General features: G+C 54.3%; 10 protein-coding genes across 10 annotated transcripts; 5 read left to right on the forward strand and 5 right to left on the reverse strand.

Moving 5' to 3' along the window:
- Window positions 1-526: 526 nt before the first annotated feature.
- BO66DRAFT_426971 (sugar porter family MFS transporter) lies at window positions 527-2582 on the forward strand (the record flags this gene model as incomplete). The annotated part of the gene is made up of 3 exons (XM_025650313.1): window positions 527-1388; window positions 1444-2157; window positions 2214-2582. Exons 1-3 carry the CDS (start codon window positions 852-854, stop codon window positions 2580-2582), a joined length of 1620 nt encoding a protein of 539 aa, XP_025506639.1. The 5' UTR covers window positions 527-851.
- A 1072-nt stretch (window positions 2583-3654) lies between these two features.
- Window positions 3655-4668, forward strand: BO66DRAFT_305751 (sugar phosphate isomerase/epimerase family protein; the record flags this gene model as incomplete). The annotated part of the gene is made up of 1 exon (XM_025643239.1): window positions 3655-4668. A coding segment is annotated over one exon (1014 nt), but the record flags the coding sequence as incomplete, so codon positions are not given.
- A 700-nt stretch (window positions 4669-5368) lies between these two features.
- BO66DRAFT_469403 (uncharacterized protein) lies at window positions 5369-8365 on the forward strand. Its single transcript, XM_025652723.1, has 3 exons — window positions 5369-5475; window positions 5565-6009; window positions 6088-8365. Exons 1-3 carry the CDS (start codon window positions 5436-5438, stop codon window positions 8357-8359), a joined length of 2757 nt encoding a protein of 918 aa, XP_025506641.1. The 5' UTR covers window positions 5369-5435; the 3' UTR covers window positions 8360-8365.
- Window positions 8366-8441: 76 nt separating this feature from the next.
- Window positions 8442-10553, reverse strand: BO66DRAFT_22012 (putative MFS sugar transporter). The gene is made up of 5 exons (XM_025642671.1): window positions 10250-10553; window positions 9850-10190; window positions 9550-9787; window positions 8972-9492; window positions 8442-8900 (listed from the first exon to the last, which is right to left on the reverse strand). The coding sequence occupies exons 1-5, from the start codon at window positions 10285-10287 to the stop codon at window positions 8524-8526; spliced, it is 1515 nt and encodes a 504-aa protein (XP_025506642.1). The 5' UTR covers window positions 10288-10553; the 3' UTR covers window positions 8442-8523.
- A 692-nt stretch (window positions 10554-11245) lies between these two features.
- BO66DRAFT_389787 (uncharacterized protein) lies at window positions 11246-13430 on the reverse strand. Its single transcript, XM_025646862.1, has one exon. It carries the CDS (start codon window positions 13030-13032, stop codon window positions 11635-11637), a length of 1398 nt encoding a protein of 465 aa, XP_025506643.1. The 5' UTR covers window positions 13033-13430; the 3' UTR covers window positions 11246-11634.
- Window positions 13431-13632: 202 nt separating this feature from the next.
- BO66DRAFT_22019 (uncharacterized protein) lies at window positions 13633-16495 on the forward strand. The gene is made up of 5 exons (XM_025642672.1): window positions 13633-14342; window positions 14410-14766; window positions 14824-15667; window positions 15725-15977; window positions 16054-16495. The coding sequence occupies exons 1-5, from the start codon at window positions 13679-13681 to the stop codon at window positions 16063-16065; spliced, it is 2130 nt and encodes a 709-aa protein (XP_025506644.1). The 5' UTR covers window positions 13633-13678; the 3' UTR covers window positions 16066-16495.
- A 597-nt stretch (window positions 16496-17092) lies between these two features.
- BO66DRAFT_409432 (mitochondrial import receptor subunit TOM22) lies at window positions 17093-18126 on the reverse strand (the record flags this gene model as incomplete). Its single annotated transcript, XM_025649182.1, has 3 exons — window positions 17093-17146; window positions 17411-17700; window positions 18006-18126. The coding sequence occupies 3 exons, from the start codon at window positions 18124-18126 to the stop codon at window positions 17093-17095; spliced, it is 465 nt and encodes a 154-aa protein (XP_025506645.1).
- A 329-nt stretch (window positions 18127-18455) lies between these two features.
- On the reverse strand, window positions 18456-20703 carry BO66DRAFT_389792 (mitochondrial-processing protease subunit alpha). The gene is made up of 2 exons (XM_025646863.1): window positions 20346-20703; window positions 18456-20264 (listed from the first exon to the last, which is right to left on the reverse strand). Exons 1-2 carry the CDS (start codon window positions 20448-20450, stop codon window positions 18630-18632), a joined length of 1740 nt encoding a protein of 579 aa, XP_025506646.1. The 5' UTR covers window positions 20451-20703; the 3' UTR covers window positions 18456-18629.
- Window positions 20704-20897: 194 nt separating this feature from the next.
- BO66DRAFT_389793 (acetoacetate--CoA ligase family protein) lies at window positions 20898-23564 on the reverse strand. The gene is made up of 2 exons (XM_025646864.1): window positions 22925-23564; window positions 20898-22842 (listed from the first exon to the last, which is right to left on the reverse strand). Exons 1-2 carry the CDS (start codon window positions 23138-23140, stop codon window positions 20986-20988), a joined length of 2073 nt encoding a protein of 690 aa, XP_025506647.1. The 5' UTR covers window positions 23141-23564; the 3' UTR covers window positions 20898-20985.
- A 1524-nt stretch (window positions 23565-25088) lies between these two features.
- On the forward strand, window positions 25089-27128 carry lcb2 (putative serine palmitoyltransferase 2; the record flags this gene model as incomplete). Its single annotated transcript, XM_025643537.1, has 1 exon — window positions 25089-27128. The coding sequence occupies one exon, from the start codon at window positions 25089-25091 to the stop codon at window positions 27126-27128; it is 2040 nt and encodes a 679-aa protein (XP_025506648.1).
- Window positions 27129-27882: the final 754 nt, after the last annotated feature.

Here is a 27882-nt window from a genome sequence, read left to right on the forward strand (position 1 = left end):
CTCCTCCCGCTTAGGGTTTGGCCCAGAGTCCGCTGAATGCGAAGCCTTGGGGCTTGCATCTCAGTTTCCCACGGGTTGAGCCCGTCGATTTCTGTGGGCGACGGGCGACTGGCAACATCCCCTTCCACCCCCCCACAAACTGACACACTCGCCCTCGCCTAATCTGCTTTCTTAAGTTTTCTGTCCCTCCCGAGTGGAGACGCCAGGCCGAACATCGGCCTCAGATCCCATGGGGGAGCGCACCCTCTGGCCCCAATAGGCGCAGTCCGGCCGCACATGACATGCTTTTTCCTGTCCGTGGTGCGAGTTAGTCACGGTCTACGGTCTGGCGAGGGCCAAGCTGGTCTAGGTCCAATCGTTGCGCCGGCACACGTGGTGACAGACTTTGCGCTTCTCCTTCCCATTCCCTTGGCTTGCCTTTGGTTGCTCTCTGCTGGCTGCTGGCTGCAAATTCGCTGGGCGTGTTTACTCTGCGCGTGGATCGTTTTCCCGCTCCATCGTTTTCCCACGATACTTTCTCTGGTGTAGTCCTTGGATATCTGGGGTTTTGATTTGCCTGAGTTTTGCCTCCCTCCGCACCCCGGATTTTGCTTAGACTGGGGAAGGTAGTCTGAGCTATATAAGCCCACTTCCTCGAGGAGCAGGATTTGTTTCTTTCTCACCATCATCAACATCTCTCTCCGATCACCAAGACCCTCAAACACTTCTCGCCTAGCTCGTTACCTCCTATCCCCTCTCCTCGCTCACAGTATCTGTTTCCTCCTTCCCCTAGCCTTCTCCGTCTTTACTCCTCCCTCAACAAGGCACAGGTATAAATAAGTGTCTAGCCCCAGGGGTGATCATCATCCATCATGGGAATTCTTTCAATGGTCGAGGACAGGCCGACGCCTAAGGAGGTCTACAACTGGAGAATCTATCTCCTGGCGGCGGTCGCCTCGTTCACATCATGCATGATCGGATACGACAGTGCCTTCATTGGGACAACGCTGTCGCTGCAGTCTTTCAAGGATGAATTCGACTGGGCTTCCATGTCCACGGCCACCCAGAACCTGGTCAGTGCCAACATCGTCTCCTGCTACCAAGCCGGGGCCTTCTTCGGAGCATTTTTTGCGTACCCGATCGGGCATTTCTGGGGTAGGAAGTGGGGCCTGCTCGCTTCTGCGCTGGTCTTCATTTTGGGGGCGGGCTTGATGCTGGGTGTCAACGGCGACCGGGGTCTGGGCCTCCTCTACGCTGGCCGTGTCCTGGCTGGAATTGGCGTAGGCGCGGGGTCTAACATCACGCCCATCTACATCTCCGAACTGGCCCCGCCTGCCATCCGCGGCCGGTTGGTTGGTGTCTATGAGCTGGGGTGGCAAATCGGTGGCCTGGTTGGCTTCTGGATCAACGTGAGTCTTATCTACGTCTATTTTTACTGGACTCGGGCTAATCATGCGGAAACAGTATGGTGTTAGTGAGACGCTGGCTCCCAGCCACAAGCAATGGATCATCCCCTTTGCCGTGCAGCTGATTCCTGCGGGTCTGCTCCTCATCGGTATCGTCTTCGTTCGGGAGTCTCCGCGCTGGCTGTTCCTCCGCGGGAGGCGCGAGGAGGCCATCAAGAACCTCTGCTGGATCCGCCAGATCCCCGAGGACCACATCTACATGATGGAAGAGATCGGTGCCATCGACCAGTCCATTGAAGCCCAGCGGAACACGATCGGACTGGGCTTCTGGAAGCCCTTCAAGGCCGTCTGGACCAACAAGAAGATCCTGTACCGGCTGTTCCTCGGCAGCATGCTCTTCTTCTGGCAGAACGGCTCGGGCATCAACGCCATCAACTACTACTCCCCTACCGTGTTCAAATCGATCGGCCTGAAGGGCACCAACTCGAGTCTGCTGACCACGGGCATTTTCGGGGTGGTCAAGACCGTAGTGACTTTCGTCTGGCTCCTCTGGCTCATCGACCGTGTGGGAAGACGCAACCTCCTGCTGATCGGTGCCATTGGCGGTTCCGTGTGTATGTGGATCATTGGCGCGTACATCAAGATCGCGGATCCCGTGAACAACAACACCCAGTCGCTGAACGGCGGCGGCATCGCTGCCATCTTCTTCTTCTACCTGTGGACGGCGTTCTACACCCCCACCTGGAACGGTACTCCCTGGGTGATCAACTCGGTAAGCTCCCCCTGCTGCTCCACTGCCGACTGAACAACGCTAACCGGCCAATTTAGGAAATGTTTGACCCCAATGTGCGGTCGCTGGCTCAAGCCTGTGCCGCCGGATCCAACTGGCTCTGGAACTTCCTCATCTCGCGGTTCACCCCGCAGATGTTTGAGAAGATGGAGTATGGCGTGTACTTCTTCTTCGCGTCCTTGATGATCCTTTCGTTCATCTTTGTGTTCTTCCTGATTCCCGAGACGAAGGGTGTCCCGTTGGAGAACATGGATCCCCTGTTCGAGATCCAGCCTGTGTGGAAGGCGCACGGCGTCGTTCTGGAGCGGATGCGCGAGGACGAAGAGCGGTTCCGCCGCGACCTGGAGGAGTCCGGGTTCACCAAGTCCGAGGTGCACCAGGTGGAAGACACGGCGACCAAGGTCTAAAGCCTTGCTTTGGGGTTTCAATTTGCTCCTTATCATTTCAGCCTGGCGGGCTACAATGACCTGCGAATGATTGTTAATGTATTTCTTTGTATTGTCTTGGATATCACGATTGTTTAGATAGTCAACATACCTATTGTTTATGACATACCTGGTTCGATTCCTTTTGATTGCCGGTCGTATCAGATCTTGGGCCATGAAAACTCTATTGATTGGGAGCGGTGGAGCATCACTTGGTACGACCTTGGCGGTGCCATGGCCAAGGCAAGCGCCCCGAGAGTGTGTAGTATCAAGGTTTAGACACGATGGCGGTGGCGCTTTCAGGGGCGATAATGAGTGAAATAGCCAGGTTAGACTAACCGTGATACCAAGAAACAGTAAAAACAATTAGGTACCTAGTGTCCCGGAAGACAAAAACAAGAGAGAGTACCACAGATGGACGGGGGGGGGGATAAAGGGTTGAAAAGGGAATGAGGAAGGAGGCCGTCATCCCGCAGTCTCCCGAAGCCACTGCCGCACTATTGTGTGACGGACGGATAAATGCAGGCGAGGAAGTGGCTGGGCAAAGCGCTTTCCCGCCCGCCCGCCCGTCACTGACCACTGACCACTGACCCTTTCCTCTTCTTCCCTCCAGGCAGAGAGAACAAACAGCCCTAACTGATTCTGCTGACAATCATTCTTCCCCAGGCCCTGCAAGAATGGATCTCGCCCTCCTGAATGGTCTCCATTATTGTGGGAAAGAGTATAAGACATCTGCGCCAATACATGAACCTTCCCTCGGCCATTATTTGCGCTTTATCAACAAATTGCTTTTTTAGCACTTTCTCTTTCTCTCTTTCCCCCCCCTGAATCGAAACGCTTAGAAATAGGTGACGCGGCCCGTTCATTCGTCCATTCCGTCACGATAACATCCTAAGGATTCGTATCTATCACATCATATCTTTTCGACAGGTCATAATATAGATCCATCCCACTGCTGCTCTCATCTATTTCCCCTTCCCAAGTTCTCTTCTCCCCCTTGCCATTCTTTCCATCACCCGCCCCCATCCAACCCATCTCAGTTACACCGCACAACATGCCGAACCGTTTGGGAATTGCCTCGATGTCGCTGGGTCGACCGGGCATTCACAGTCTTTCCGGCAAGCTGCACCAGGCTGCTCTGCACGGCTACGAGGGCATTGAGCTGTTCTTCGACGATCTCGACCACTTTGCCAAAACGCTGTTCCAGGGCGACCACACGGCGGCCGCCAAGCAGGTGCGCCGGCTGTGCGACTCGCTGGGGCTGACCATCATCTGCCTGCAGCCCTTCTGCTTCTACGAGGGGCTGCTGGACCGCGAGGAGTCGGAGCGCATGGTGACCGAGAAGCTGCCGCGGTGGTTCGAGCTGGCGCGCATCCTCGACACGGACCTGATCCAGATCCCGTCCAACTTCCTCCTGGCGGACCCGGCGACAGGCAAGCTGCGCACGACGGGCGACCGCAGCGTGATCGTGGCCGACCTGCAGCGGGTCGCCGATCTGGGCTTGCAGCAGTCGCCGCCCTTCCGGTTCGTCTACGAGGCCCTGTGCTGGGGCAACCACGTCGACACGTGGGACGCCTCGTGGGAGGTGGTGCAGCAGGTGGACCGGCCCAACTTCGGGCTGTGTCTGGACACCTTCAACCTGGCCGGGCGTGTGTACGCGGACCCGGCGCACCCCAGCGGCAAGACGCCCAACGCCGAGGCCGACCTGGCCGCCTCGCTGGCCAAGCTGCGCGCCTGCGTCGACGTCAAAAAGGTCTTCTACATCCAGATCGTCGACGGCGAGCGCCTGACCGCCCCCCTCGACGAGTCCCACCCCTTCCACGTCCCCGGCCAGCCCACCCGCATGAACTGGTCGCGCAACGCCCGCCTGTTCGCCTTCGAGGAGGACCGCGGCGGCTATCTGCCCGTCCAGGAGGTTGCCCAGGCCTTCTTCGATACCGGCTTCGAGGGCTGGGTTTCTTTGGAGCTCTTCTCCCGCACCCTCGCCGACCCTCACCCCGATACCCCCAAGCAGCACGCGCTGCGCGGTCTCGAGTCGTGGAAGAAGCTCGTCACCCGGTTGAATTTGACGGACGTGTCGCCGTCCGCTTCGTACACGCCCCTGGCCTCCCCGGCCGTGGAGACTCCGGCTCCTGCTTCGCCGCTGCAGCACCGTCTGTGAGCGTCATGGTGCTTGCACGGTGCCTTTCCCCGACGAATTGAGGTACCATCCGTGATGGAGCTCCTTGGGTCAGGTCCATCACGAACCGACATCTCGTCTTCAACTTCAATCCCCCCCAATCATGTCCTGTGACAAAGGAATGATGCACGATATACCCCGCTCCGGAGTGAATGCTTGTCACTCCCACATACACCTCCTACCATCATCATTATCAACATCCTGCTTCAGCCCTGAGATACGGCTGTACATTATGCACATATCATCGCTTTGCTTCCACATTAGCATGGGACTTGTATTTGGAATGAATGTAACGACACACTTGGTTCCTGTTTTTTTCTGGTTATTTTTGTGGCAATCTAGATACTATCTACACCAATACTGATAGAGAATAAACCAACAAAATAAACTTGCCTCTTACTACAAACCAGACTTGATATCTGTGGTGCCCTCCGTGCCGTAAGCACCGCAACCTGCATAACTTTCCCCAAGCGGGGAGGGATAGTTAGCGCAGTGAATATATAGTGCGGGGTAACCTAAGTGAAGGTCAATCCCTCCTCCCCTCGCCGACTTCTTATCTCCAGGACAAGACTATCTCCTTTGAAGTTATCATCAATCACCTCCTCACCTCACCTCAATTGCACCTCCACCTCCACCTCCGCTGCTACTGTACCACCATGCCCCACCCCCACGCTCCGAAGAAAGTAGCCATCATCGGTCTGCACCCTTCCCCCTCAACCTCAACTTCCCCCTCCCCTCACCCTCAACATCCCCAAATACTATACTATACTAATACCACCAACCAGGAGCCGGCCCCTCCGGCCTCGTCACTGCCAAAACCCTCCTCCACAATGCCCCCGGAGGATTCTTCCTTCCCACGATCTTCGAGAAAACCACCCGCATCGGCGGGCTGTGGGCCTGCCCTGCGACAGATGGAGCAGACACCGCTCAGACCCAGACCCAGACTCGCCGAAAAACCAGAGGCTTCGTGAACCCCGCCATGCGCACGAATCTCAGTCGGTACACGGTCGCGTTCTCGGATCTGGGGTGGGAGAGCGTCCTCGGGGAGGGTGGGGGGGAGGTGGTGCCGATGTTTCCGGAGGCGAGGCAGGTGCGCAGGTACTTGGACACGTATGCGGAGCGGTTTCTTTTGCGGGAGGGGGCGGGGGTGGTGAGGTTGGGGTGTGAGGTTGTACGGGTTGAGCGGGGGGATGCTGGGGCTGGGTGGGTGGTGGAGTGGGTGCAGGGAGGGTGAGTGTGCTGTTCTTTTCGCGGATTCGAGGGGTTGGGGGGATTGCTGACTTGTTGTTGTTGCTGTTGTTGTTGTAGGGATGATACCGGGACGCGGACGGAGCGGTTTGATTACCTCGTTGTCGCGTCGGGGTACTTTGCTCGGCCGGTGGGGATGGATATCCCTATCTCTGGGTTCGAGGGGGGGATGGTGCATAGTTCTGCGGTGCAGGAGATGGAGGATGTGCAGGGGTTGCTGGAGCGGGTTCAGGTTGGGGGATCTGGTGATGCTGATGCTGATGCTGATGCTGATGCTGATGCTGATGCTGGTGCTGGAGGGAAATTAGTGGTCGTGGGGGGCAGTATGTCGGGCGTCGAGGCTGCGTCGGCGGTGGCCTTGCATCTTTCTTCTTCTTCTTCTTCTTCTTCTTCTTCTTCTTCTTCTTCTTCTTCTTCTTCTTCGACTCCTGGCCATGCGCCGCTCGAAGTCCATCACATCTGCTCGCGTCCGTTCTGGACGGTGCCGACCTACTTACCCCACACATCTCCCGACCAAGAAGCCCCCGGGACGGCGGTGAATTTCCTCCCCCTCGACCTCGTCTTCTACGACCGTGCCCGTCGTCCCCCCGGCCAGATCGAGTACGCTGTCGGCCCGCTCGCGCCGGACCAGATCTCCAGATCGAATGCCTGGCTCCGTCAGCTGCTGGGCAGCGAGTACGCACGGATCGGGAGCTTTGGCGTCTGTCCGGAGGATTTGGAGCTGCAACCCTCCTGGGTGGCCATCGGCAACGACTACGCGGAATACGTGCGCGCCGGGGCCGTCAAGGTCACCATCGGCCGCGTCGCCCATCTGAGCTCGTCGGACGATCGCGCACGCGCACGTCTGGCAATCAACCTCCCAACCGGAGAATCTAGCATCCTGGACAACGTCGCTGCCATCATCCTAGCCACGGGCTTCACGCCCCGCGACTCGCTCGCCTTCCTCCCGCCCTCCATCCTCTCGACCCTCGAATACGCCCCAGACGACGCATTCATCCCCCTCATCCTCGACAATAAGGGCACCTCACACTCCGAGATCCCGGATCTGGGGTTTGTGGGCTTCTACCGCGGTCCCTACTGGGGTGTCATGGAGATGCAAGCGCGGAGTCTGGCCGCGCGCTGGAGTAGATCTCCGGCTGAGCGATCGACACAAGACCGCTCCCCTACCCTCCCACAGGCAACCGAACCCGAAACCGAGAGGGAGAAACTGCGCCGCCTCCGCCACCAGACCAGGCACAGGAGCCAGTTCCCCATGGGCGACTACGTCGGCCTCATGGAGTCCTTCGCCAGGGAGCTGGGGATTCCTCGCCTGCCTATTCCAAGCCCAACCCCAGACTCAGACTCGGCTTCAGACCAGCAGCACCCGCTCCTTGACCCCGTCATACCGGCTAGATATCCCTACCCCTCCGCTTCAGCTTCATCGTCACCACCCGATAACCCCACAAAGACCCTAACCTCCCTAACCACCACCCTCTCCCCAACCCCTAGCACAGCATCCACTGGCGAAGCGCCAACAGCAACAGCAACAGCAACAGCCATCTTCCGCGCCCTACACGGCGCATGGCACTTCTCCCGCACAACAACAACAAGACCCCACAAGAACGAACCCTCTGCTTCGCTAGCAGATCCGAAACCATTAGATACCAAAACAGAATCACCAACCACCGGCTCCGCTCTCTTCAAACCACGCTACTCCACCCTGCCAGGCTACGAGCGCGAGTATCTTTACACTGAGACCGAGACTGAAACTGAAACAAACCCCAAGCCTCAGGATCAGTCCCCGAGTCCACCGCACCAGCCAGAAACCACAGGACCATCACGCAGTAGCGATAGCAATACCACTCCAGAAGACGGGGTCAAGCGATCCGTGTACCGGCTTCTCGGTGATGGGGGCCGGGGGTCTGCGTTCAGGGACTGCAACCGCAATCGGGGCGAAGGGATTCATGTTTGGGATTGGGATTGTGGTGCTGGTACTGATGCTGGTACTGGTAGTGGGGAGGGTGTGGAGGGTGGTGGAGGTAGCGGCTGTGGCAGCAGCGGCTGTCAGGAGGCGGAGCGGTTCTCGCATGGTATACTAGTCTCGCGGGCGAGTTTGGGGGGTGGGGCGTTCGATGGTGGAGATGAGCATGAGCCGAAGGACGCAGGTGGAAGCGGGAGTGGACGGAGGTGGTATCGGATTTGTGGCATTGGAAAGAATACTCATGGGAGAGGCGGTGCTACGTGGGAATATATATTTTATCTAGAGGGGGTGTCCATCATACGGTGGGAGTGCGTGAGCGCGATAGAACTGGAGTCTGGTCGGAAGCTCACGAGGACGGTTTATCTACGCTGATGGGAGCGAGATATCATGGGCACACTTGGATCAAGGAGCAAGCGACGGCAACTGAGCACTATGGCCAAGTCCCAACCGGGTATCATCAATACTATTATTCCAGCTACCACAATACCGTATGTGCAGCTAGTCAGGCAAACTCTCTCAGCTATACACCCCCACACCTAAACCCGCGCATCCTCGACCGTCGTGGCGTACGGCTTCTCGCTGGTCACGCGCATCGACTTCTCATGGGCGAACAGGTCCTCGCCCTGCGTGACGTGGTTGGCGCCGCCGAAGAGCGCGTCGATCTCCTCGAGCGGAACCTGCTTGGTCTCCGGGATGAAGAACCAGACGAAGAGCGCGAGCAGGAAGTTGATGCCCGCGAACATGTAGAACGCGTAGAACCCGCAGTTGTTGAGGAAGGTGGGGAAGAACTGCTGCACGATGGCGTTGGCGACGTTCTGCGTCTGCGAGGCCATGCCCACGGCCTGCGCGCGGACGTTCATGGAGAAGACCTCGGACGTCCAGATCCAGACGGTGGCGCCCCAGGATGGTTTGTCTGTGGCTCGTTAGTGGCTGGTTCCCAAAGGGCTTGTGCGCAACCCAAAGACCGGGGGAGGGGGCACTTACAGAAGAAGATGAACAGGAACAGCAGGAACACGATCGATATGCCCACTGACTCCGTCTTCGCACCCCCAGGAGATGGAGTCTCGGTCTCGACCGCAGAGACGATGATCATGCAGATCCCCATGCCGATACCACCGACAATCAGGAGGAACTTGCGTCCGAAGCGGTCGATGACCCAGACGGCGTTCAGAGTGAACAGGATACCGAAGGTGGCGTTGAGGGCGTTGATGAGGGCGATCTTGCTGGCGCTCGTGAAGACCTTCTCGTAGATCTTGGTGGAGTAGGTGTTCAGGGTTCCTTGTCCGGTGATCTGCTGACCAGCGTTGATGACCAGCGCCAATCCCATACGCTTGCGGAGGGACTTGTCCTTCCAGAGCGCGCTGTAGTTGCTGGAGATCGCCTCCTTCTCGTATTCGAGGGCTTCCCGGATCTTGAGCAGCTCCTCCTCGACCTCTTCGTCGGTCTCGCGGACTCTGCGGAGAGCCGAGCGCGCCTTCTCAATATCGTCTTTACGCTGGACATACCTATGGGAGGGTCAGCAAGACTTATTCCTGTAGAAGGAAAAGAAGTGTTAGACATACCAGCGAGGCGAGCCGGGGATGGTAGGCAGAATAGCCAGAATAATGACGGGAACGAGAAGCTGGAAGATGACGACCAGCTTCCAGTCCCACTCTCCCAGGTTCTTTGAATGCTTCGTGCAGCCATAGTTAATCCAGAAGCAGATGAAAGAGCCAACGGAGTAGAACATCTGCCAGAAGGTCATGATCTTTCCGCGGATCTCGGGCGGTGCAAGTTCACCGATGTAGATAGGGCCGGCAGCTGGAAAACACACACGGTTAGCTGTAGTCCTGGATTGATAAGACGTCTCGCATGTAACTCACTCAATGCAACACCCTGGCCAATACCGATAATGCAGCGTCCCGCAAGGAAGCAAGCAATACTGCCCCGCGGCGACCAGCACTGCATGAAGGTGGCAGCAATGACCAAGACACAGCCAATGGCCATTCCGATCTTACGGCCAAGAAAATCGGCAATGGGACCACCGAGGAAGAAACCTCCGAAGATCGCACCCACAGTGTAGGCTGTATTGACGGCTCCGATCATATTGTTGTCCGGGTTATGGAAGTAGGCTGTCCAGTTGTCCGAGCCCTGGACGGAATTGTAGACGGAGGCATCATAACCATAAAGCACCATGCATGCTGCTGCAACTAGGGAAATGAACCTGAAGAATGGTCGATTAGAGGGAGTGTTCAAATAGCCTGCTTGAGGAGCAAGACTCACCAGTTGTAGGCTCGCTTTGACGTGAATTTCTCAATCATCTTGACGACAGTGTATCTGAAACGGTCTAGTGGAGGGAGGGTAAAACAAGAACGAATAGGTGAATATCACCAGGTGGTCGTCCTGAAGGGCCACCTCTTAAAGCCAACCGGGGCTACAAAGGACTGATGGGGAGAAGCGCAAGACACAGACAGAAGAGAGGAGGAAAGAAAAGATGCAGCAGGAGATGCGGGCTGTGGGTATAAATATGCGAAGCGGGCGACCTCGAACCAGGATGACCATAAGCAGATAAGCTACCATGCCGCGTGCCAGCAGCCAGGTGGCAAGCGCTATATCAAGCCATCCTACGCCCTAGCATCACCCCATGCAGCATTTAGAGTGGACGCTAAACTGAACGTAACCCTGGTGGGAGGCGAAAGTTGGGAGAAAGGCGGGGGGCCAGAGCTCCCCCAGACCCCAGACCTGTGCATGCACTAACCGACCTTGACAAGTTTTCCCCGACACTTGTCTCCAGGATTTGAGTCGGGGGAGGGTGAAGTGGAGTGGGGATTCCGGGGTGAGTTGCAAAGCAGCGATGGAGATGGATGGAGCAATTCCCCAGACGGGACCCATTGTCGGGGCTGTCGTATCGTGGAGAAATCCGGGGTCGAGATTCGAGGAAATTCTCAACGACACACGGCCCAAGTCATCCCATTTCCCACGAATCAGCCGCGGTAAGAACGCCAAATGGGGGCTAATCCGGATCCACCAATGGAAATGGCAAAATAGATTAATTCAAGACTTGTCGCACTTTCACATAGAGGGGGGGGGAATGGATAGAGAAAGGATCAGGTGAGAAGGAGAGGAGGCGATTGGCGGCGAAGAGGAGAAGAAGATGAACGAAAGGTGAGAAAGAGGCAAGACAGATTCATCCGCGCCATCACCGGTCACGAGACCCTCTCTTCTCTCCGTCTCCTCCATCCTCATCCCATCCTCATCCCATTCCCCAACCAATTTACCCCCGAATGAGATCTTCCCATCTGCCAACCCTACACTCAGGTTCGTATCAATGCCACGAGGTTGACACAGATGGCTATCCCCAGTCCCATGTCGCTCGACGAGATCCGGATCTACAGGGCTACCTAAGTCTACTGGGGCAAATTGGGGCGACCACAAACGGCCACACGGACGATAGTTACCATTCCTAATGCATACAGTCGAGGCCGGTCTGTCCTTATACCCGTATATTAACCGAGGCCTTGTCTCTGGCCAATCTCGCTAGTCCTATTGCAGCCACAAACTTCCATAGCCTCTCGAGACCACCATGACTCTTCTCCGACGAGATTCAAATCCCAGGTATGAATGGGTCAACATCCCTGTTCCTCGAGAAGACCGGGCTAGCGCCGATCCTAAAAAAGAAATGCGTTGCTGTGCGCGATGCCCTCCATTTCCTCGTTCACCGCACACCGTTGTCCTTTGGGAGCCTGCCAGATGCCGACGTTCCTCCTCACACTCGCGTTCGCAGCTGGTGGAAGCACAGGAATCCTCTCTGTCGTCAAATTATTCTTGCACGCCTGAGACGAACCAAAGTCAAAGATATCCTGAACTTTCCTGCGGGTGTTTCGCTGAGAGGGAGTGAACCGCCTATATCGCTGCTGGGTGGCTGAATCAGACACACTAACTTGGGCACCCACCATATCAGATGCTTGACTGGGTCTTTCCCAAGCTCGCGAGGCCTCGGGCATGAGAGTTGTCATTTCATCGGCTGGATTGGAGCAACCTGTCTTGATGGCTATGCTTGGTGCACGTTGATCGCAATGGCTCCTGCCTCGAAGCAGCAAGTATCGCACACGAAGCCGTCGGTAGATTTCCCGCAGGATGTAAAGGAGGGTTGCCACCATGACTGACGCCCCGAAGACTGCGCATATCTTATAGAACACATCGAGTTCATTAGCCTTCTGTGGGCGGCGTCTGTCCACCCGAACAACATTTGTGTCGGAATGGCATATCACGCACTGCCTTGGCTGAAAGCCCAGGAAGGATTTTGCTGTATGGGTATTCCTCCAGCTATGCCCGTCACCTATGTTCTCACAATCCGAGTCAAGGCTGTGAGAGCTCTGACTCACGGATGAACATCTGTGTTCTGTGCGAGTCATGACAGAATTTGAGTGCTCGATGGCCCTTTTGGAAGTCTTCGTTCCTTTCTCCTTTCCAAGCAAGTATTCCAGGATCCCATGATATCCCAGGGAGTGTGGATCGCTTGCAAGTGTCTTGATAGGTTGATCCTCCGGAGGAATTTCATGCATTTGTCTTGGTTTGAGGGCCTGGCTTGCAATTTGGTCTGAATGCTCTCCAAATGGGAAAGCAGCCAGTGGACGGTCGAGTAGTGTCGGCTGCTGCAGAAGGTTGCCAGGCCCCTCGAGTATCAGCTCTTCAAAGATACTCTGGCATTTCTGCAAGTCCAGAGATCCTCTCTCTATGTTCGTTATCGTCAGTGTGAGCTTCAGACCTGGCTCAACCACGTTCTTGACCGGAATCGTATCCTTTGCATCTCTGTCAAGCATTGAGTCCGCTTTTCGTTGTACAGGATGTCCCAAGGTGATTGTGCAGCCTGGTCCATCCGGTTGGTGAGATTCAGACACTGCGACATAATCCGATATGCTGGCGCGTGGGTTACTGCATCCGATCCAGGGCTTATCGGTCCCGTTCACTTGATGCGGGATCAGCGGGAGATGCTCTTGGGTGCTATTTGATATCACACTTAGAAGTGCGTGAAGAAATGCAACGAATCGCTGTTGACAATACATGAAGGAGGCAAGAAACTGGCGGCTGTGATAGGATTCTATGGCGTGAATAATGTTGTCTAAGATGCAGCAAGTAAGTTTTGCAAGTCATGGGAAGGTAAGAACTGAAGGAGGATCTGCGAAACCTAGCACGGCATGCATCAGTGATGAGACTGCTACGCAAGTGTGAGAAGTTACAGGCGGAGCTGATGCTGCTGAGGAAGCCACGACCGTTGCTAGAAGGCATTCCTGCCAATATTGCCATCTGCCCATGGTCGGGGACGCTGATCGAAGCTTGAGAAGCTTGAGCAAGTGGGAAAACAGTCGAGTCAGTGTGTTTTAGCTCTCTCACGGCAGCGCTGTCACTCAAGTATTAGCAACTGTCATGCAGCAGTTGTTCACAGAGTATAGCATCTGAAAGCTGGAATGTTCTTTGACTCTCCTATAAACAACAGCCAACTTCCAAAGAAGCACTCCGTAGTCTCTCACATTAGGCAATATTGCAACCCCATCACGTGCTTTCGTGCCACGCCCCGACGCGGTCCCGCCGCGGTTGGTTGCAGACCCGATTCCTCCCCTCCGGCCCTCCTCCCACATTATCGACTTGCTGTACACCCCCACCCCCACCTCACCATTCCTGCCCCCCCAAATAACATTGCATCTATCCCCTATGCCCCGCACATATGGCAAGAAGAAGCAGACGCGACTCTCCTTCGCCCCATTAGGCTCCTCTCCCATCCAGCAGAATGAGCCCGCCTCGGACGGAGAGAGAGACCGCCGGGCGACCCTCCGGTATTCGCATCCTTCCAAACCCACCATTCTCTCCAGTCGCCCCAGGCAAGACACCGCCTCGCCTTCACCGTTTGTCAAGAAAGTCGACAGATCAGCCAAAGACAAGAAGCCCGTGTCGTCGTCGAAGGCTGTGAAGAAACAATCCGCACGCAAATCTGCGCGCCAGAAGGACAAAGATCGCGCGGTGTCGCCTGCTGCTCCCGTTGTGAAGGTTGAGACATCCTCCGACGATGGGAGCGAGTCGCATTCGGCGGAGGAGCAGAAGGGTGCTTTAAGATCTACTCGCAAGAAGGGCAGCAGTCGCGCGAAGAAGGCGCCGGCTTCGGTTGTGAAGGTCGAAGCGACGTCTGGCAATGAGGGGGAAGAGGCGGGGTTGGTGGAGGAGCAGAAACCCGCTCGCAGGTCATCGCGGAAGAAGAGTTCAAGGCATGCGACTTCTGAGTCAGTTCGAAGGGAGAAGTCAGCTGAAGGCGAGGCCAACGAGTCGGATACGGTGGAGTCAAAGCATGGCGCCCGAAAGAGTTCTCTGACGGGTCGCGAAGGTATGCTCTACGGGACGAATAAGTTGAACGACCTGACATCTGCTAACCTCGATTGGAATTTAAATAGAGGACTCAAACAAAACGCCCGACCGTGCTGTTACACCAGAGCAGGATAGTGAAAGTGACATCGACATGACTCGCAGCGCGCGCAAACGATCTGCCCCGACGTCGCTGAAGCGAAAGAGATCAGAAGAGGCTTCCGATAGTGAGCCGTCTCTACAAGTCATATCAGACGACAGCGACGGCGATGAAATCGTCAGCAGACCTCGCCGAAAGCTAAGGCGGGGCACTGTTTCTCAGCCTGTCGAAGAGATCGAGGACGACGACGATGATGATCTGCCGACTGCGCCTCGAACGCCGCGTCGTACCAGAGATCAAGATGACTTGGACATCGAGGAGGACCTCCAAGCTCTGCAAGACTCAGGTACTTCTTTCTCTTTCTCTCCCTGATCTGACAGTACACTAATGACATCTGCTACAGTGGTGAAGGAAACTAGGACCAGAGGCCGTCTAGCAAACTCCGCCAGAGCCCAAAGACAGCAACATTTGGAAGCTCTGCGCCGTCGGCGAGAAGGAAAGCCTGAATCGGACGAGGAGGATTCCCAGCTCGAGGCAGGAGAGAGCGGAGATGAAGGCGAAGGCGAGGGCGAGGAGAACGAAAGCGCAGCGGAAAGTGAGCAGGCCGCTGCCGCCATCAAGCCCCGATCGCTTAGTAGAAACGACGACAGCGACGTCGAATCATCTATTGCAGGCAATGATGATTTAGACCGCTACGAGGATGACTTCGTCCTGCAAGATGAGGACGATCTACTGGGTGCGCCCGGCGGTCTCGACGAAATGCCATTCGAGTTCACCCGTCACGCATACAAGCAACTCAAAGATTACTTCCAGGACGCGGTGGAATGGATGGTGCACAACAAGCTGAATCCAGCCTTTCCGCGCTCGAGTCCAGTCTACGAACTAGCCTTCAGCAAACTCGAGGACGAAGTCAAAGGCCGCACGGGATCACAGCTGGTGTCGTCGGTGTGGACGGCCGAGTTCCGCCGCGCACTTCTGGCACGACCACACATAGAAGTGACATCCTATCCGACCTTTGATAACCATCCGTGCGATGCATGCAAGCGCTCTGGCCACCCGGCGTCCTTCGACATCAAGCTCTACGGCAAAGCCTACGCTTTGGACACCCTGGAACCGCTCGAGGATGAGAACACTGATGATGATGACGACGAGGAGGAGCAGTCTGACAACGAACAAAGGGACAGCCGCGAAAGGGACCGAGACGGGCACGTCTTGCCGGACGAGAATACGCGCTTCTACCTCGGACGGTATGTTACTTGCCAGGATCATCAGCGAACACACCCACTAACAAACAACCCACCCAGACACTGCAAGACCAAAGCGAACCTGGCTCACACTCTAACCCACTGGCGCTTCCGTCTCAACGAGTGGGTGACCGACCACTTGCGCCTCAAGGGCTACCTGTCCGATGCGCGGATCCTCGAACGCAGCCACTGGAGCCACCGCAAGCAAACCAAGTATGCCATCAAAGCGGTGGAGAAGATGGTCCAGGAGGGCGAGGTCAAGAAACTCTGGCGCGATTTCCACATCGATCTGCGAACCGCCCGCGAATCCAGTGTATGTCCAACTTAAACAACCCTTGGATGCTAAATACCACTAAGTCTGGAGACTCTTGCTGACGGTGACTTCACAGTCCCTCGGATAGGATCGCGAGTGCTTTGTTCCAGGATGGGGTTCGAGAAACCTTCCCACTTCATCGCTCGATATAACCAGCCAGTCAGCCTCCTTCAGTTCTAGGCCGAGGGCACTTTCTCATGCTGCTTCACTTGTCTTCGACACTTTTCCCATGAGACTATTCTTACAAGACTAAGACAGGTTAACCAGAGAGGCGTTTTACCTCCACTTGCCTCGACACGTTCATCTGTGGTCGCTTTTTTTTCTTATATCCATATTAGGGATCTCCGCTGCCTATAATCGGCCCATCTTTCCGTCATTTTTCCATGATACCCTTCCTGCTTGCTTGTTCTATCCTTCAATCATCACAATCTTATTGTTTCTCCATCTTCCCGATCATGTTTACGCACATGGCATAGTCCTACATCTAAAACGAGGCTAAGACGTTTCTATACCTCTCGCCCACAATATAACCCCCCAAAGTTCCCAAATCTTGAAATCATTCACATTTCATGAAAATCTAGAAACATGAGTTCCCCAAAAACATGACTAAAAAATTGATAGGAGTAGACACATCAACGAAACAGACACAAAAAAAACCGATTATACAAATACAACACACATCGCCCAAGGAAACGGGAGGGTGGAAGAGGGATGAACAAAGTTGAAAGGCAAGGCCAAAGATGGTTTCCGAAAGCGAACAAAATGTGAGGGGAAAGTGGAAAAAGAAGAAGAACACCGTGATTCTTCATTTCCCTCTGCCGGGGACACACACACCCCAGGGCCATTCTGTACAGTGTATATAACTTTTTTTTGCGTCGTCTGTCCCAGCAAATCCTGGAGTTCCATCCGGGTGGGTCTTGTTTATACACAGAAGGGGAAGAGAAGGGAATGGAGTTGAACGACGATACGGATAGCGGATCTCATCGCGGAAGAAAAGATCCGTCGTTGTTCTTTTCGATCCACACTTCCTCAATCACTCATTGTTGCGATCTTTTCCTCTTTGGCGGCCTTCGGCGACGGAGAATTGTTTCCTTTTCAATTTTTGGGGGGGCCATTTACAGAGTAGGCTGGGCCTGCTGCTCGGCGGGGGCAGCGCCGGGGGTGAGCATCTATCGGAAGCGGGGAAGGTTAGCATCTTTTTCTTGGGGTTTTTCTCGTATCGGTCGATGCAATGGCAGTCTCGGCTTGTATGGTGTAGACCAAGGACTTCGTGGCGAGCGATTCCCGGGGTTTCGGGCGAGAACAGGGAAAAAGAGGAAGAGGGCTTTTTGCTCTTCTTTCCTCAAATCCTCCCTGACCCGAATTCCCCACGAGTCGAAAAAAAGCAGTAACAGAACAACTGGCCAGAGAAAATAAAAACAATATAACCATACCTCATTAGCACCCTTGATCATGCCCTGCTCGCGCTCCATCTGGATGTACTGCTCCTCCTCGGCGTAGGCCAGAGCCCACGGCACACCCAGCAGGAACGCGCTGGTGCTGATGATCCACAGCGCCTTACCGCTGAACGTCACGCTGGACTTTGTGAAGGAGGTGACCGTGTTGACGGTGGAGGTGAGAGAGCGGCGAGCGGAGGGGGGGAGCATGTCCTTCAGGGCATAGATGCGGTCGTACAGGGTCTCGCTCTCGAGCTCTTCGTAGGACTCGGTGGAGATCTCGGATTCTATGGTGCAGCGGAAAGAGGATGTCAGTTCGTGGTTCTATATTGGTGCAGACAGCATTTGCGATGCTGGCTGGCTTGTTATGTGCTTCTTTTATGGGATTGTTTTTGAGGTTGGAGATGGATGGAGGATGTAGAGCTGGGGGTAGGGTGCATGGCTGCGAAATTGGATGGTCGCGCAAGGATGGATGTATGGATGGGTTATAGGCGGATGGTGATTGATTGGGAATGATCGCAGGAGTGGTTTTTCGATTGCGATAGTCGCCACTTGGGATAAGACTCGATGGACTTATAAAAAGTGGACGTACCGGTGTCAGTGTAGTCATCGTCCTCCTCTTCGTCATCCGAGGCAAGAAGGACGTTGTGCTTGCTGGGCTGGGGCTTCTCCTGGGCGAAGTGCTCGTCCTCGACTTCGGTGAGCTTGACCATTGTGACGTTTGGGGAGTATGGATGGTGTGAGTTTGATTGCGATAGAAGGTGGGGCGCGAGGGTCGTGAAGATGAAGACGGTGGTGAGTTGAGAAGGAAGTTGGATGGAGGAGCAGAACGGAGATTGAAGGCGGCCGCCGGCTTCGAACTTCCGTTCCAACTTTTTTCCCGGGCGGAAACAAACTCAAAGCGGTAAGGAGCTGGCCGCCGCCCATCCATTCTTATTATTCATCAATGCGCTGCAATTCCACGTCAATATTTCATTCGATCATTTATTCTGTGAGCCTTCAATGGCCAGTACAACTATAAGAAGAATACAGGCAGTGATGCGTCTATGGTACACTTTGATTGAGGTTCATGGCTATATCTAATTACATAGAGTGAAGAATTTGTGGAAAGCCTGCTCTATCCCAACCTGCTTCCAGGAAATAATCCTTTCCTGGACGCTATACTTTGCTTGAGGTTCGCTGAACTAGGAACCTCAATGATCATTCGTTCTCCAAGCTACCGTCTTCCCAACTGCCATCTGGCTATCCGCTCCTGGATCTCTCCCCAAGGGAACGGGCGCAGCTTGTACCCTTCAAGCTCGCCTTCCTGCAGGACGACGGTGGGCTTTCCGCTGCCCTTGCCAGGGTTCTGGACCTGACCACCGAAGACCTTTCTAGCCACCCGACGCAGGTCCTGCACCGTCAAGCCCTCAATGTGCCGGCACATCTCCTTGACGCTCACCTTCCGGCCGTGGACCTGGACCTGGCGTCCGAGATCCTCCAACTCTACCATACGCGACTCCAGGTTCATGAGAAGCGAGGAGCGGAGCTGGTTCTTTGCACGCTCAACCTCCTGGGGCTGAAGCGCGGAATAGCCGTTGTCAAGGGTCAGGGCCTGCAACTCACGGCACATGACCTCCAACATCTCGGTCGTGCGCGTGGGGCTGCAGGACGCGGAGATTCCGAAAATACCGCTGTCCGTGTAGCTGTGGTTGAACGCCACGCAGCTCTCCACCCACCCGTGCTGGTTCAACACGTTGGTGTAGAGACGGGAGTACATGCCCTTGCCGGGACCACCGGCCGAGAAGGAGCCGCCGCCTCCGAGGAGGGTCTGGAGAGTAGCGAGGGCGTAGATGTCAGGGTTTGAGATTGGAAGGGCCTCGAAGGCAAGGTGGATGTAGCTCAGACGAGGCAACATCGGGTTGGCTGGCGGAGGGATGGGGGGTAGAGAGAGGAAGCCGCCGGTGTAGTGAGAAGGCCGAGTCAAGTCTAGAGTCGTTGACTGCACTAGCGACGGATCAAGCGGCGAGGCGGCATCGTTCTGCGAGCCGGACAGGCTGAGGTTTTTCAAGAAGGGGAGTTTCGAGAGAATTCCCGACTTGGAGGTCGGGGGTGTGGTAGAAACAGTCGAAGATGGCGTGAATTGAGGGACTGTGGGCACCTGTCCCTCCCCCAGAGTCGATTCGGAATGAGACAAAGTAGTCTCGACACCGGTTCCCGAAAGAACCGGCTTGTTCGACTTCATGTCACCAAAGTACTGCTCCGTGAGCTTAACCGCCTTGTCATGCTCCACGCCGGCAAAGGCAACCACCATGCGCTCAGGGTTGAAGAAAGTCTGCCGGTACTTGTCCACGACCGATTTGTTGATCTCTCCCAGTCTCTCCGCCGGGCAGAGCAGTGGGTTTCCCAGAGTGTTGTTCGAGTAGGCCGCCGTGTGCACCAGCTCCGGCAGGATGAGGTCGGGCTTGGACCAAATCTCGCCGATCTCATATTCCGCGGTGGCCAGCTGCTGAATCACCTCTTCCTCGGTGATGAGAGGATCACGGATGGTCTCCGCCAGTAATCCGAGCGTCGAGGGAACTGCAGAGTTGAAGCTAGCCGACTGGTACATCAGCGACTCACGGGAAGACGCGCATTGAATGTTGCCGCCGAGATTCTCCAGAGTTTCTAGCATCTCATCGGCGGAGTGTGCCTTGGTGGACTTGAAGGCCAGTCTGTCCATGATGTGGCTCACACCGCGCAGGCTCTCATCTTCATAGCGGGATCCAGCGTCAACATAGACACCAACTCCAGCGAAAGGGCCTGGCAGGGATTCGGTAGCGACGCGGATTCCGTTCGGCAGGGTAGTGATCTGATCTAATTCTGCGGGGTCCTGTAGAGAGTGTGAGATTCCGAGTCAGCCTGCTAATGGCGCATTTGCGGCAAATCCAACCAACCTGCGCGCTCAACGTACCTTAGACCCGTCTGTAGCGGTGGAAAAGCTTCTCGACGCAGCTGAGCGAGGCACGCGAGTAATCGGCTTCGCGGACTCGACAGCCCGCAATACAGAGCGACGCATCTTCGAGTATGTGTGTTGCAAAGTCCCAATGAGTATGTCTAGATTAATTTTGCGTGTTTGCCTGAGTTTTGTAAAGCCTGCTGTTCCGGAAAATGGTTTCGTCACGGCCAGGCGTCGCAAGGATTTGGGCTCCGAGCCGGGGTTGCTTATCTAAGCGGGGAAGCACTCGTAGGATTTCTTGGGCAAGATTGAGCAATGCAGCATCAATATCTTAGGGGATAGCAAGGTTGCTGACGCTAGTATCTCCTTTTCAGAGGTATGCAATTATGAGAAGAGTTTTGCGTCCTCAGCATCGAAGTAGTGCCCTTTGTGTGGCAAAAAAAGGACCGTAGGTGGTCAGTCATGTGTTTAATAATGTTTCAGGATCTAGATCGAGCCGAGTATATGTTCTCGGTAGTGATTGCTCATGATTTCTAAAGACGCACGAGAGAATGCTTCAGCTTGACAAGGAAATCTAATTATTAAAGGTTCTCCTACAGTATATTTTACCGAAACATAACTCATACCACCCATTAGCAATTCTCAACACGGCAACTTAGTTCGCTGTCGCCCAGGTGCGGTACCAGTCCAGGCAAGAGGCATTGGCAACACTCGCACCGATCTTGATGTTCAACCCGCATAGGATCTGTTTAACCGCATTCTCGACCTTCTTACCGTTGGACGTCACGGGAATCTCAGGGCATACAGCCACGATTCCCGGTACGTGGCGAGGACTGAGCTCTTTACGGATTGTCGCCTGAATGCGAGCCGCAAGATCCGCCGATATGACCTCGTAAGCCGCCCCAGGCGGCAGCAATTTGACAAAAAGAACGACTGTCTCGTCTGTGTCAACCCCATCACGTCTTCGTCCGATGCAGAGAGAGTCCTCCACCTCTTCTGCGAAGTGTTTGAGCAGAATGTTGTAAATCTCTGCACTTCCGAAACGGACTCCAGCCGGTTTCAGGACGCCGTCACTGCGACCCAGCATGGCTACTCCTCCAGTCTGGGGATTCACACGCACGAAATCGCCGTGGTGCCAAATTGATGGACCAAACACGTCGAAGTAACTCTTGCGATATTTCTCCGCCCCTATGGGACCTGGAGGCCAGAACATCACCGGTTGTGCGGGGAAAGGTCTGGTGCAGACGAGGTCGCCAGGTTCGCCAGAGGTGCTGATGTCGTTGCCGGCATAATCGTAGACTGAAACGGCCATGCCCAAGCAGCGGCACTGAATTTCACCCTTGTAAACGGGAAGAATGGGGCAGCTGCCACAGAAGAGCGACAAGATATCGGTTCCTCCGGTAATTGAGCCCAGCATAATGTCTGCCTTGATAGATGTATAGACATACTCAAACGTAGACGGAGCTAGAGGTGAACCCGTGCTGTAGATGGCTTTCAATGTCTGCAGGCTCACCGGCTGATGAGGGTGCTGTGTTGGATTTAGAGATGCCTGCTCCAAAATGGACAGATACTTGGCCGATGTACCAAAGTGACTAATCTGTAGTTCATCTATCAGACGCGGCATGGCCATCTCCCCATTGCCACCTTCAGAATCGAACGGTCGGAATGGCGAGCCATCGTAGAGGACAATGGTGGCGCCGCTGGCCAAGCCAGAAACAAGCCAGTGCCACATCATCCAGGTCGTGGTTGTGAAGTAGAACACTCGGTCTCCGGGGCGTATATCGCAGTGAAGAACATGCTCTTTCTTATGTTGGAGAAGCGTTCCCAGAGCACCGTGTACAATTGGCTTCGGTGCTCCCGTTGTGCCGGAGGAATATAGTATGTAGACTGGATGATCCGGCTCCAGACTCGCGAAGTCCAGAGGGGCTGCAGCATCTTTAACCTGCGCAAGAAAAGAATCGTAAGGAACAGCCTTGCCTTGCAGCGGCTTTACTTCTTCCAGCTGGAATTCATAAGAGTCGACGGTGCGGAACACGACCAGGAGTTCGAGCTTGGGCAAACCAGGCACAATCTCCCGCAGCTTCGCATCTGCGCCATGAACTTTCCCATTATACAGCGACGCATTGTCGGCAAACAAGAACTTCGGTTCAATCTGCTTCAGGCGCTCCAACACGGCGTGTACTCCGGTATCTGGAGAGACACCTGTCCAGAAGGCACCAATTGACGTTGTTGCGAGCATCGCAACGACAGTGTTTGTATGGTTTCCCAGAAACCCAGCGACGCGGTCCCCGACCTGCAAGCCTGCCTCTTTCAACGCGTTGGCACATTTTCTGACCCGATCTCGCAGCTCCTTCCAGGACACGTATTCACGATCCGATTCCGTGGCAGCAATGACAGCCACCGCATCCTCGTCAGGAGACGAGGCTGGGTAAAGAAGATTTTCAGCAAAGTTCAACTTGCTTCCGTCGAAGAATTTAGGTCGTGGAAAGAGAAGCTGCTCTGAACTCAAGGCCTGGGGTCTGGTTAGCACCGCCTCCAAACCCTGCTTCGTGAAGTGACACAAGCGTCATCATCACTATCAGTGATATACTCACGCGGCTGTAGGGCTGGTGAGCCACAATGGCAGTGTATTTCCAGACCTGCTCCCGGAACTTTGCTGGCTCTGCTATGCTCCACTCCCAGAGATCGTTGTATGAATCCAGCGACAGGAGATGCTCCTTGTTGACAGTCTTGATGAAGTCATGGATCTGAGTGGTATGTGGAGAGGAGTGTCGCCATAGCTCCTTCGATTCTTCTCCGTTGGTAGCCATGGGCACTACCAGTCGTGTGTTCTGCTTCCGACAGATAAAAGGTGACAGTTTGTGTCTAGGAAGAAGGTCCAAATCTAGGGAAATCTGGCTGTCAAGGAACCGAGGGTCCGAAGCGGTTGCCGTTCCAGTGAATACGTGGTTGCTGCCTGTCACCCAAACTCAATTACTCCCTAATCAGTAGGTATTGGCACAAGTGAGGGCAGACGAGTCGGATTTCTTAAGGTGATTTCCCAGTATCTCAATTTCTAGGTCTGGCTACTATACTTATAGATCGACTGGAGCATTTTATGGGGCATTCCGGGGCGGAACGGGGGCGGAACAGAGCGGATAACAGCGGGGAACAGAGTCAAGAACAAAGCCAACAAGGACAATAAGTACGGGGACTACTGAACAATCACCATGCGAGTAGATAGTGGAATGACTCTGTGTGGGCGAAGGTGCGAATGCAAGCTGAATCTAGGGAGAGGGAGATGCGCAGGTAGTCAGAGCATACGGTAGTGTAGAGTCATGTATGTTGGCCTGAGGCAGCAACAGCTCTGCATAAGTCTGTTGTCTGTTGACCAGTTGAGCCTCGAGTACTCGTACAGTTGTATCCAACCACCCATGTACAGTACAGCAGAAGCTGGAAATAGGCGGCGGTGAATTTCCTCCGTGCATCGAAGGATGTACACTGTACATATGAGTAGGCTACCAGTTCACAAGTCGATGTACAACAGAAGTGCAGTGTGGCAGTTCATGCACCTTGCGTTGCCCCTTTCTTATTTTCTTACTGAGCTCCGTACTGTAACTAACTAAACGTTGTTCTGACTCTGTCCACCTGAGCGGGAAAGATTGAATACCAGGGCAGAACCAATTGACCAATCGCTCATCCACCGAAACGGCCGGAACGAGGGTCCAACTTACCGCTCCATTACCGCTCCGTGACATCCGCTTACTACTTACTAATTTCAGGGAAAAGCAAAAAAAAAAGAAAAAAGAAAAAAGAAAAAAAGCGATAGAAATAAAAAAGAAGCCGTAAAAAACAAGAGTAAAGTGGAAAAGGACCCATCGGGGCGTGCTGAGGATGGGAACGCTTAATTTGTTTATCCTCATTAGTTCTTCATTAATAATACCCAATGGGCTGATATGACCATGGGTTGGTTCTGCACTCTGCACAAATCAGTCATTCAATCCATGATCAATCAGTTCTCGACCTTTTCAGGAACGAGTCCCTCCCGAATTGTTCGACTCGACTCTCACTCACTCGCTCACTACCCGTTCGTTCCCACCACCACCACCTTCTCCTCTCCTCCTCTCCTCATCTCCTCCTCCACCTCCACCCACCACCACCACTACTACAACATCCGTCTTCTCTTCTCTTCTCCTCACTATCATCCGCACTTCGCTTTCTTTTCCGGTGGCTTAGTGTTCGTGCGGATTCTCCTGTCCTGGCCTCAAGGATTTTAAATTCACCTTGTTCGTTGCAGGGCTCCGTGCCTCCTGCTACTGTTGCTCCACGTGCAAAAGGTACAGTACCTGACCGATCATCTCTGATTCTCCGCCGTTCCCCCCCTCTCCTCAATGGTCATCTTTTTGACCTTTCGCAATTATTTCTCCTTTCTTTACACTTTGTTCTCCTTTTACAAAAGCCCTTTTGTTCCCCTTGTAATTTCTTGCGCTGTGCGCTCCCCGAATGTCTTGCCATTTTGCGACACTCAATTGTCCAAGTCAGCTGACCATGTTCTCAACGGCCATTTAGGTGGACAATCTACGAACGCCGTTTGCTGTTCATACCGATTGGAGACAACAAGCGGCTAGGTAACATCAGCCAGCGAGCGGATCTTTCCTTTACTCGAAAAATCGTGAGTGCTGCCGACCAGGTGGTTCTTGCCGTCTCCAGCCCGACTGCGCTCTTCCTCCTATCGAACCCGCACGATTCTCCGTGTCTCTGTCCGGCTGCTTCCTTGCGATGCCTCGTCGAGCTGCCGGCCCTTCTCTCACCAACGATCCTTCTAACGCTCCCTTCTCTTCCTCCGTTTCTGTCAAGGGCGGCATTGCCATCAAGGCGCCCTCCGTGAAACCTAGTCGCCTAAGCCAACTATTCTCTACCTCTCCGAAGTCAAGGGCTGAGCCTCAGACTGTGCAGGGTACTGTTCAGTCGCTTAGTGGAAGCTCCCATTCTAGTACGGTCGCACCGCCGATCAGCTCTGCTTCTCTGTCGCTTCCTACAATCTCTCTTTCAACGGCAACCGCGGGTAACCCCAATATGGATGAGCCCCCGACCACGTTATTCCAGCCCCCTTCGCCTGAAGAGGCTCGTCGGCTGGCCAAGCAACATGCTCAATTCGGCCCAATCGGTCACCACAGTCACCGCTATTCCAGCCGACATCCTGGCGGGCCTTTCCCGGAGCCTATAATGGACGAGCCGCCCTATTATTATCTCCTCACGACTTATATCAGTTACCTTATCCTCATTGCTTTCGGACATGTGCGCGATTTCTTTGGAAAGCGGTTCCGCGAAGAGAACTACCGTCACCTGAAGCCCCGGAATGGTTATGGTGCGCTCAACAGCGATTTTGACAACTTCTACGTGCGCCGCCTCAAGCTACGCATCAACGATTGTTTCGAAAGGCCGGTGACTGGCGTGCCTGGCCGATACATCACGCTGATTGATCGGGCCACGGACGACCACAACCGACATTTTTATTTGACCGGCACGACAACCGATACACTGAACCTGAGTTCATACAACTACCTTGGATTCGCTCAGTCTGAAGGCCCATGTGCTGATATCGCCGAGGCGACGCTCCGGAAATATGGAATCACCTCACCAAGCACCCGTGCTGAAACCGGCACACAAGATCTGCATGTCGAGGTTGAGGACTTGGTCGCTAAATTTGTCGGTAAAGAAGCCTCCATGGTCTTCTCCATGGGATTCGGAACCAATGCGAATATTTTCCCGGCTCTCGTCAACAAAGGCTGCTTGATCATCTCAGATGAGCTGAACCACGCATCCATCCGATTCGGTGCCCGTCTTTCCGGTGCCTCCATTGCTATGTTCAGACACAATGACATGCGCGATCTCGAGGCGAAGTTACGTGAGGCCATTAGTCAAGGACAACCACGGACTCACCGCCCATGGAAGAAGATTCTAGTTGTGGTGGAGGGACTCTACTCTATGGAGGGATCAATGTGCAACCTTCCTGGCTTGATCGAGTTAAAGAGACGCTACAAGTACAACCTGTTTATTGATGAAGCGCACTCGATCGGGGCGGTTGGACCCCGAGGCCGTGGTGTTTGTGATTATTTCGGTATTGATACCAACGAGGTAGATGTTCTTATGGGCACGCTCACTAAGTCTTTCGGTGCCAACGGCGGTTACATTGCGGCGGATAAGACCATGATTGATAAATTGCGAGCCACGAATTCCGGTGTGTTCTATGGAGAAGCACCTGCTCCAGCAGTCTTGGCTCAAATTATGTCGGCACTGCGACTGATTCAGGGCGAGCTTGTCCCCGGTCAGGGTGAAGAGCGACTACAGCGCTTGGCCTTTAACTCCCGGTATCTGCGCCTGGGATTGAAGCGTCTTGGCTTTATAGTGTATGGTCACGACGACTCGCCGATTATCCCTGTTCTCCTCTTTAATCCTGCCAAGATGCCTGCCTTCTCTCACGAGATGCTGAAGCGGAAGATCTCCGTTGTTGTTGTGGGTTATCCTGCCACCCCCTTGGTCTCGTCTCGTGCCCGTTTCTGTGTGTCGGCCGCCCACACTAAGGAAGACCTCGATCGTATCTTGACCGCCTGTGACGAGATCGGCAACGTGTTGCAACTCAAGTTCTCCACGGGAATCGCAGGTGGTGCTCTACCGGCGAATGAGGAACTGACGCCCCCTCCCGAGATGGAGAAGGCTTGGCACCGCAAGCGGACTCCTAAGGTTGTGCCTCCCAGATGGCCGATTGAGGATGTTATCAGACGGGGTGTACAAGATGTCAAATCGCCTCTGTTTTAGATAAATCCTCTTCTTGCCGGGGAGGAGCTACCATGTCTGCTTTGGAGCTTTGCTGGCCTGCCCGGAAGTCAAATCTGTCAGTCAATGTGAAAATGGTTGCTGTTGCATATATTGTTTCAGAGTCTTCAGGTACATTTTCCAAGCCGGTTGCTCTCTCGCAGCCGGTTTTCCAATGCCGTGTATCGCTGGTCGATCGGAGGCAGTCTCTTCTTTCACCACGAGCTGTGTGTGTATCATTAGCCAAACCTAACAAATGTCGCACTTCATGTCCTTATCTGCCCCCCTTTCTTCTTATGCACAGAAAACCAAGAGAAATCATGGGATGACATTCACGCGCATGAACCGACTCCATTTATACACTGTTTATTTATTATCCCCCTTTCTTCTTTCACCCATTGCCTCCTCAGTTTGTTTTCTACCTCCTGCACGGACATTGCATTGGCTGTGTACATGATTTCGACGTTTCCCCCCCCCCACCCGCCTTGCCTTTTTCCGCAGCAATTGAACTTACACTGTACCTATGCTGAAACTAAAACTAATGAGATCGATGAGAGCGAAAGGTAAATGCGGGGTTCTGGAAACGCAGGGAACACAGGCTGAAGGTCGCTTGAATGCTTTTTTGTTTTCTTGTCTTTCCATCAGAGACAAAGTGAGAAATGGGACCGGAACTTCTAATAGTGGTTGAATTTATAATTGAATGACTGATTTAATCGTTCTTATGATTATATACACACCTATAATTGCATTCTCCTTT

The sequence above is a fragment of the Aspergillus aculeatinus genome (assembly GCF_003184765.1).
Source record: "Aspergillus aculeatinus CBS 121060 unplaced genomic scaffold BO66scaffold_10, whole genome shotgun sequence".
Taxonomy (NCBI): Eukaryota; Fungi; Ascomycota; class Eurotiomycetes; order Eurotiales; family Aspergillaceae; genus Aspergillus; species Aspergillus aculeatinus.

Bases quoted from the DNA above. Each gene is read 5' to 3' on its own strand.
- BO66DRAFT_389792 (XM_025646863.1), bottom strand. From the start codon at position 20,450: ATGCGTCGCTCTGTATTGCGGGCTGTCGAGTCCGCGAAGCCGATTACT. The intron at 20,265-20,345 runs GTACGTTGAGCG...CACTCTCTACAG, and splicing joins CCGCTACAGACGGGTCTAAG to GACCCCGCAGAATTAGATCA.
- BO66DRAFT_469403 (XM_025652723.1), top strand. From the start codon at position 5,436: ATGCCCCACCCCCACGCTCCGAAGAAAGTAGCCATCATCG. The intron at 5,476-5,564 runs GTCTGCACCCTT...ACCACCAACCAG, and splicing joins GAAGAAAGTAGCCATCATCG to GAGCCGGCCCCTCCGGCCTC. The intron at 6,010-6,087 runs GTGAGTGTGCTG...TTGTTGTTGTAG, and splicing joins GTGGAGTGGGTGCAGGGAGG to GGATGATACCGGGACGCGGA.
- BO66DRAFT_22012 (XM_025642671.1), bottom strand. From the start codon at position 10,287: ATGATTGAGAAATTCACGTCAAAGCGAGCCTACAACTG. The intron at 9,788-9,849 runs GTGAGTTACATG...TGTGTTTTCCAG, and splicing joins TGGCCAGGGTGTTGCATTGA to CTGCCGGCCCTATCTACATC. The intron at 8,901-8,971 runs GTAAGTGCCCCC...AACGAGCCACAG, and splicing joins GTTCCTGTTCATCTTCTTCT to ACAAACCATCCTGGGGCGCC.
- BO66DRAFT_22019 (XM_025642672.1), top strand. From the start codon at position 13,679: ATGCCCCGCACATATGGCAAGAAGAAGCAGACGCGACTCTCCTTCGCC. The intron at 14,343-14,409 runs GTATGCTCTACG...GAATTTAAATAG, and splicing joins TTCTCTGACGGGTCGCGAAG to AGGACTCAAACAAAACGCCC. The intron at 14,767-14,823 runs GTACTTCTTTCT...CATCTGCTACAG, and splicing joins CCAAGCTCTGCAAGACTCAG to TGGTGAAGGAAACTAGGACC.
- BO66DRAFT_389793 (XM_025646864.1), bottom strand. From the start codon at position 23,140: ATGGCTACCAACGGAGAAGAATCGAAGGAGCTATGGCGACACTCCTCT. The intron at 22,843-22,924 runs GTGAGTATATCA...ACCAGACCCCAG, and splicing joins CTCACCAGCCCTACAGCCGC to GCCTTGAGTTCAGAGCAGCT.
- BO66DRAFT_389787 (XM_025646862.1), bottom strand. From the start codon at position 13,032: ATGTATTGTCAACAGCGATTCGTTGCATTTCTTCACGCACTTCTAAGT.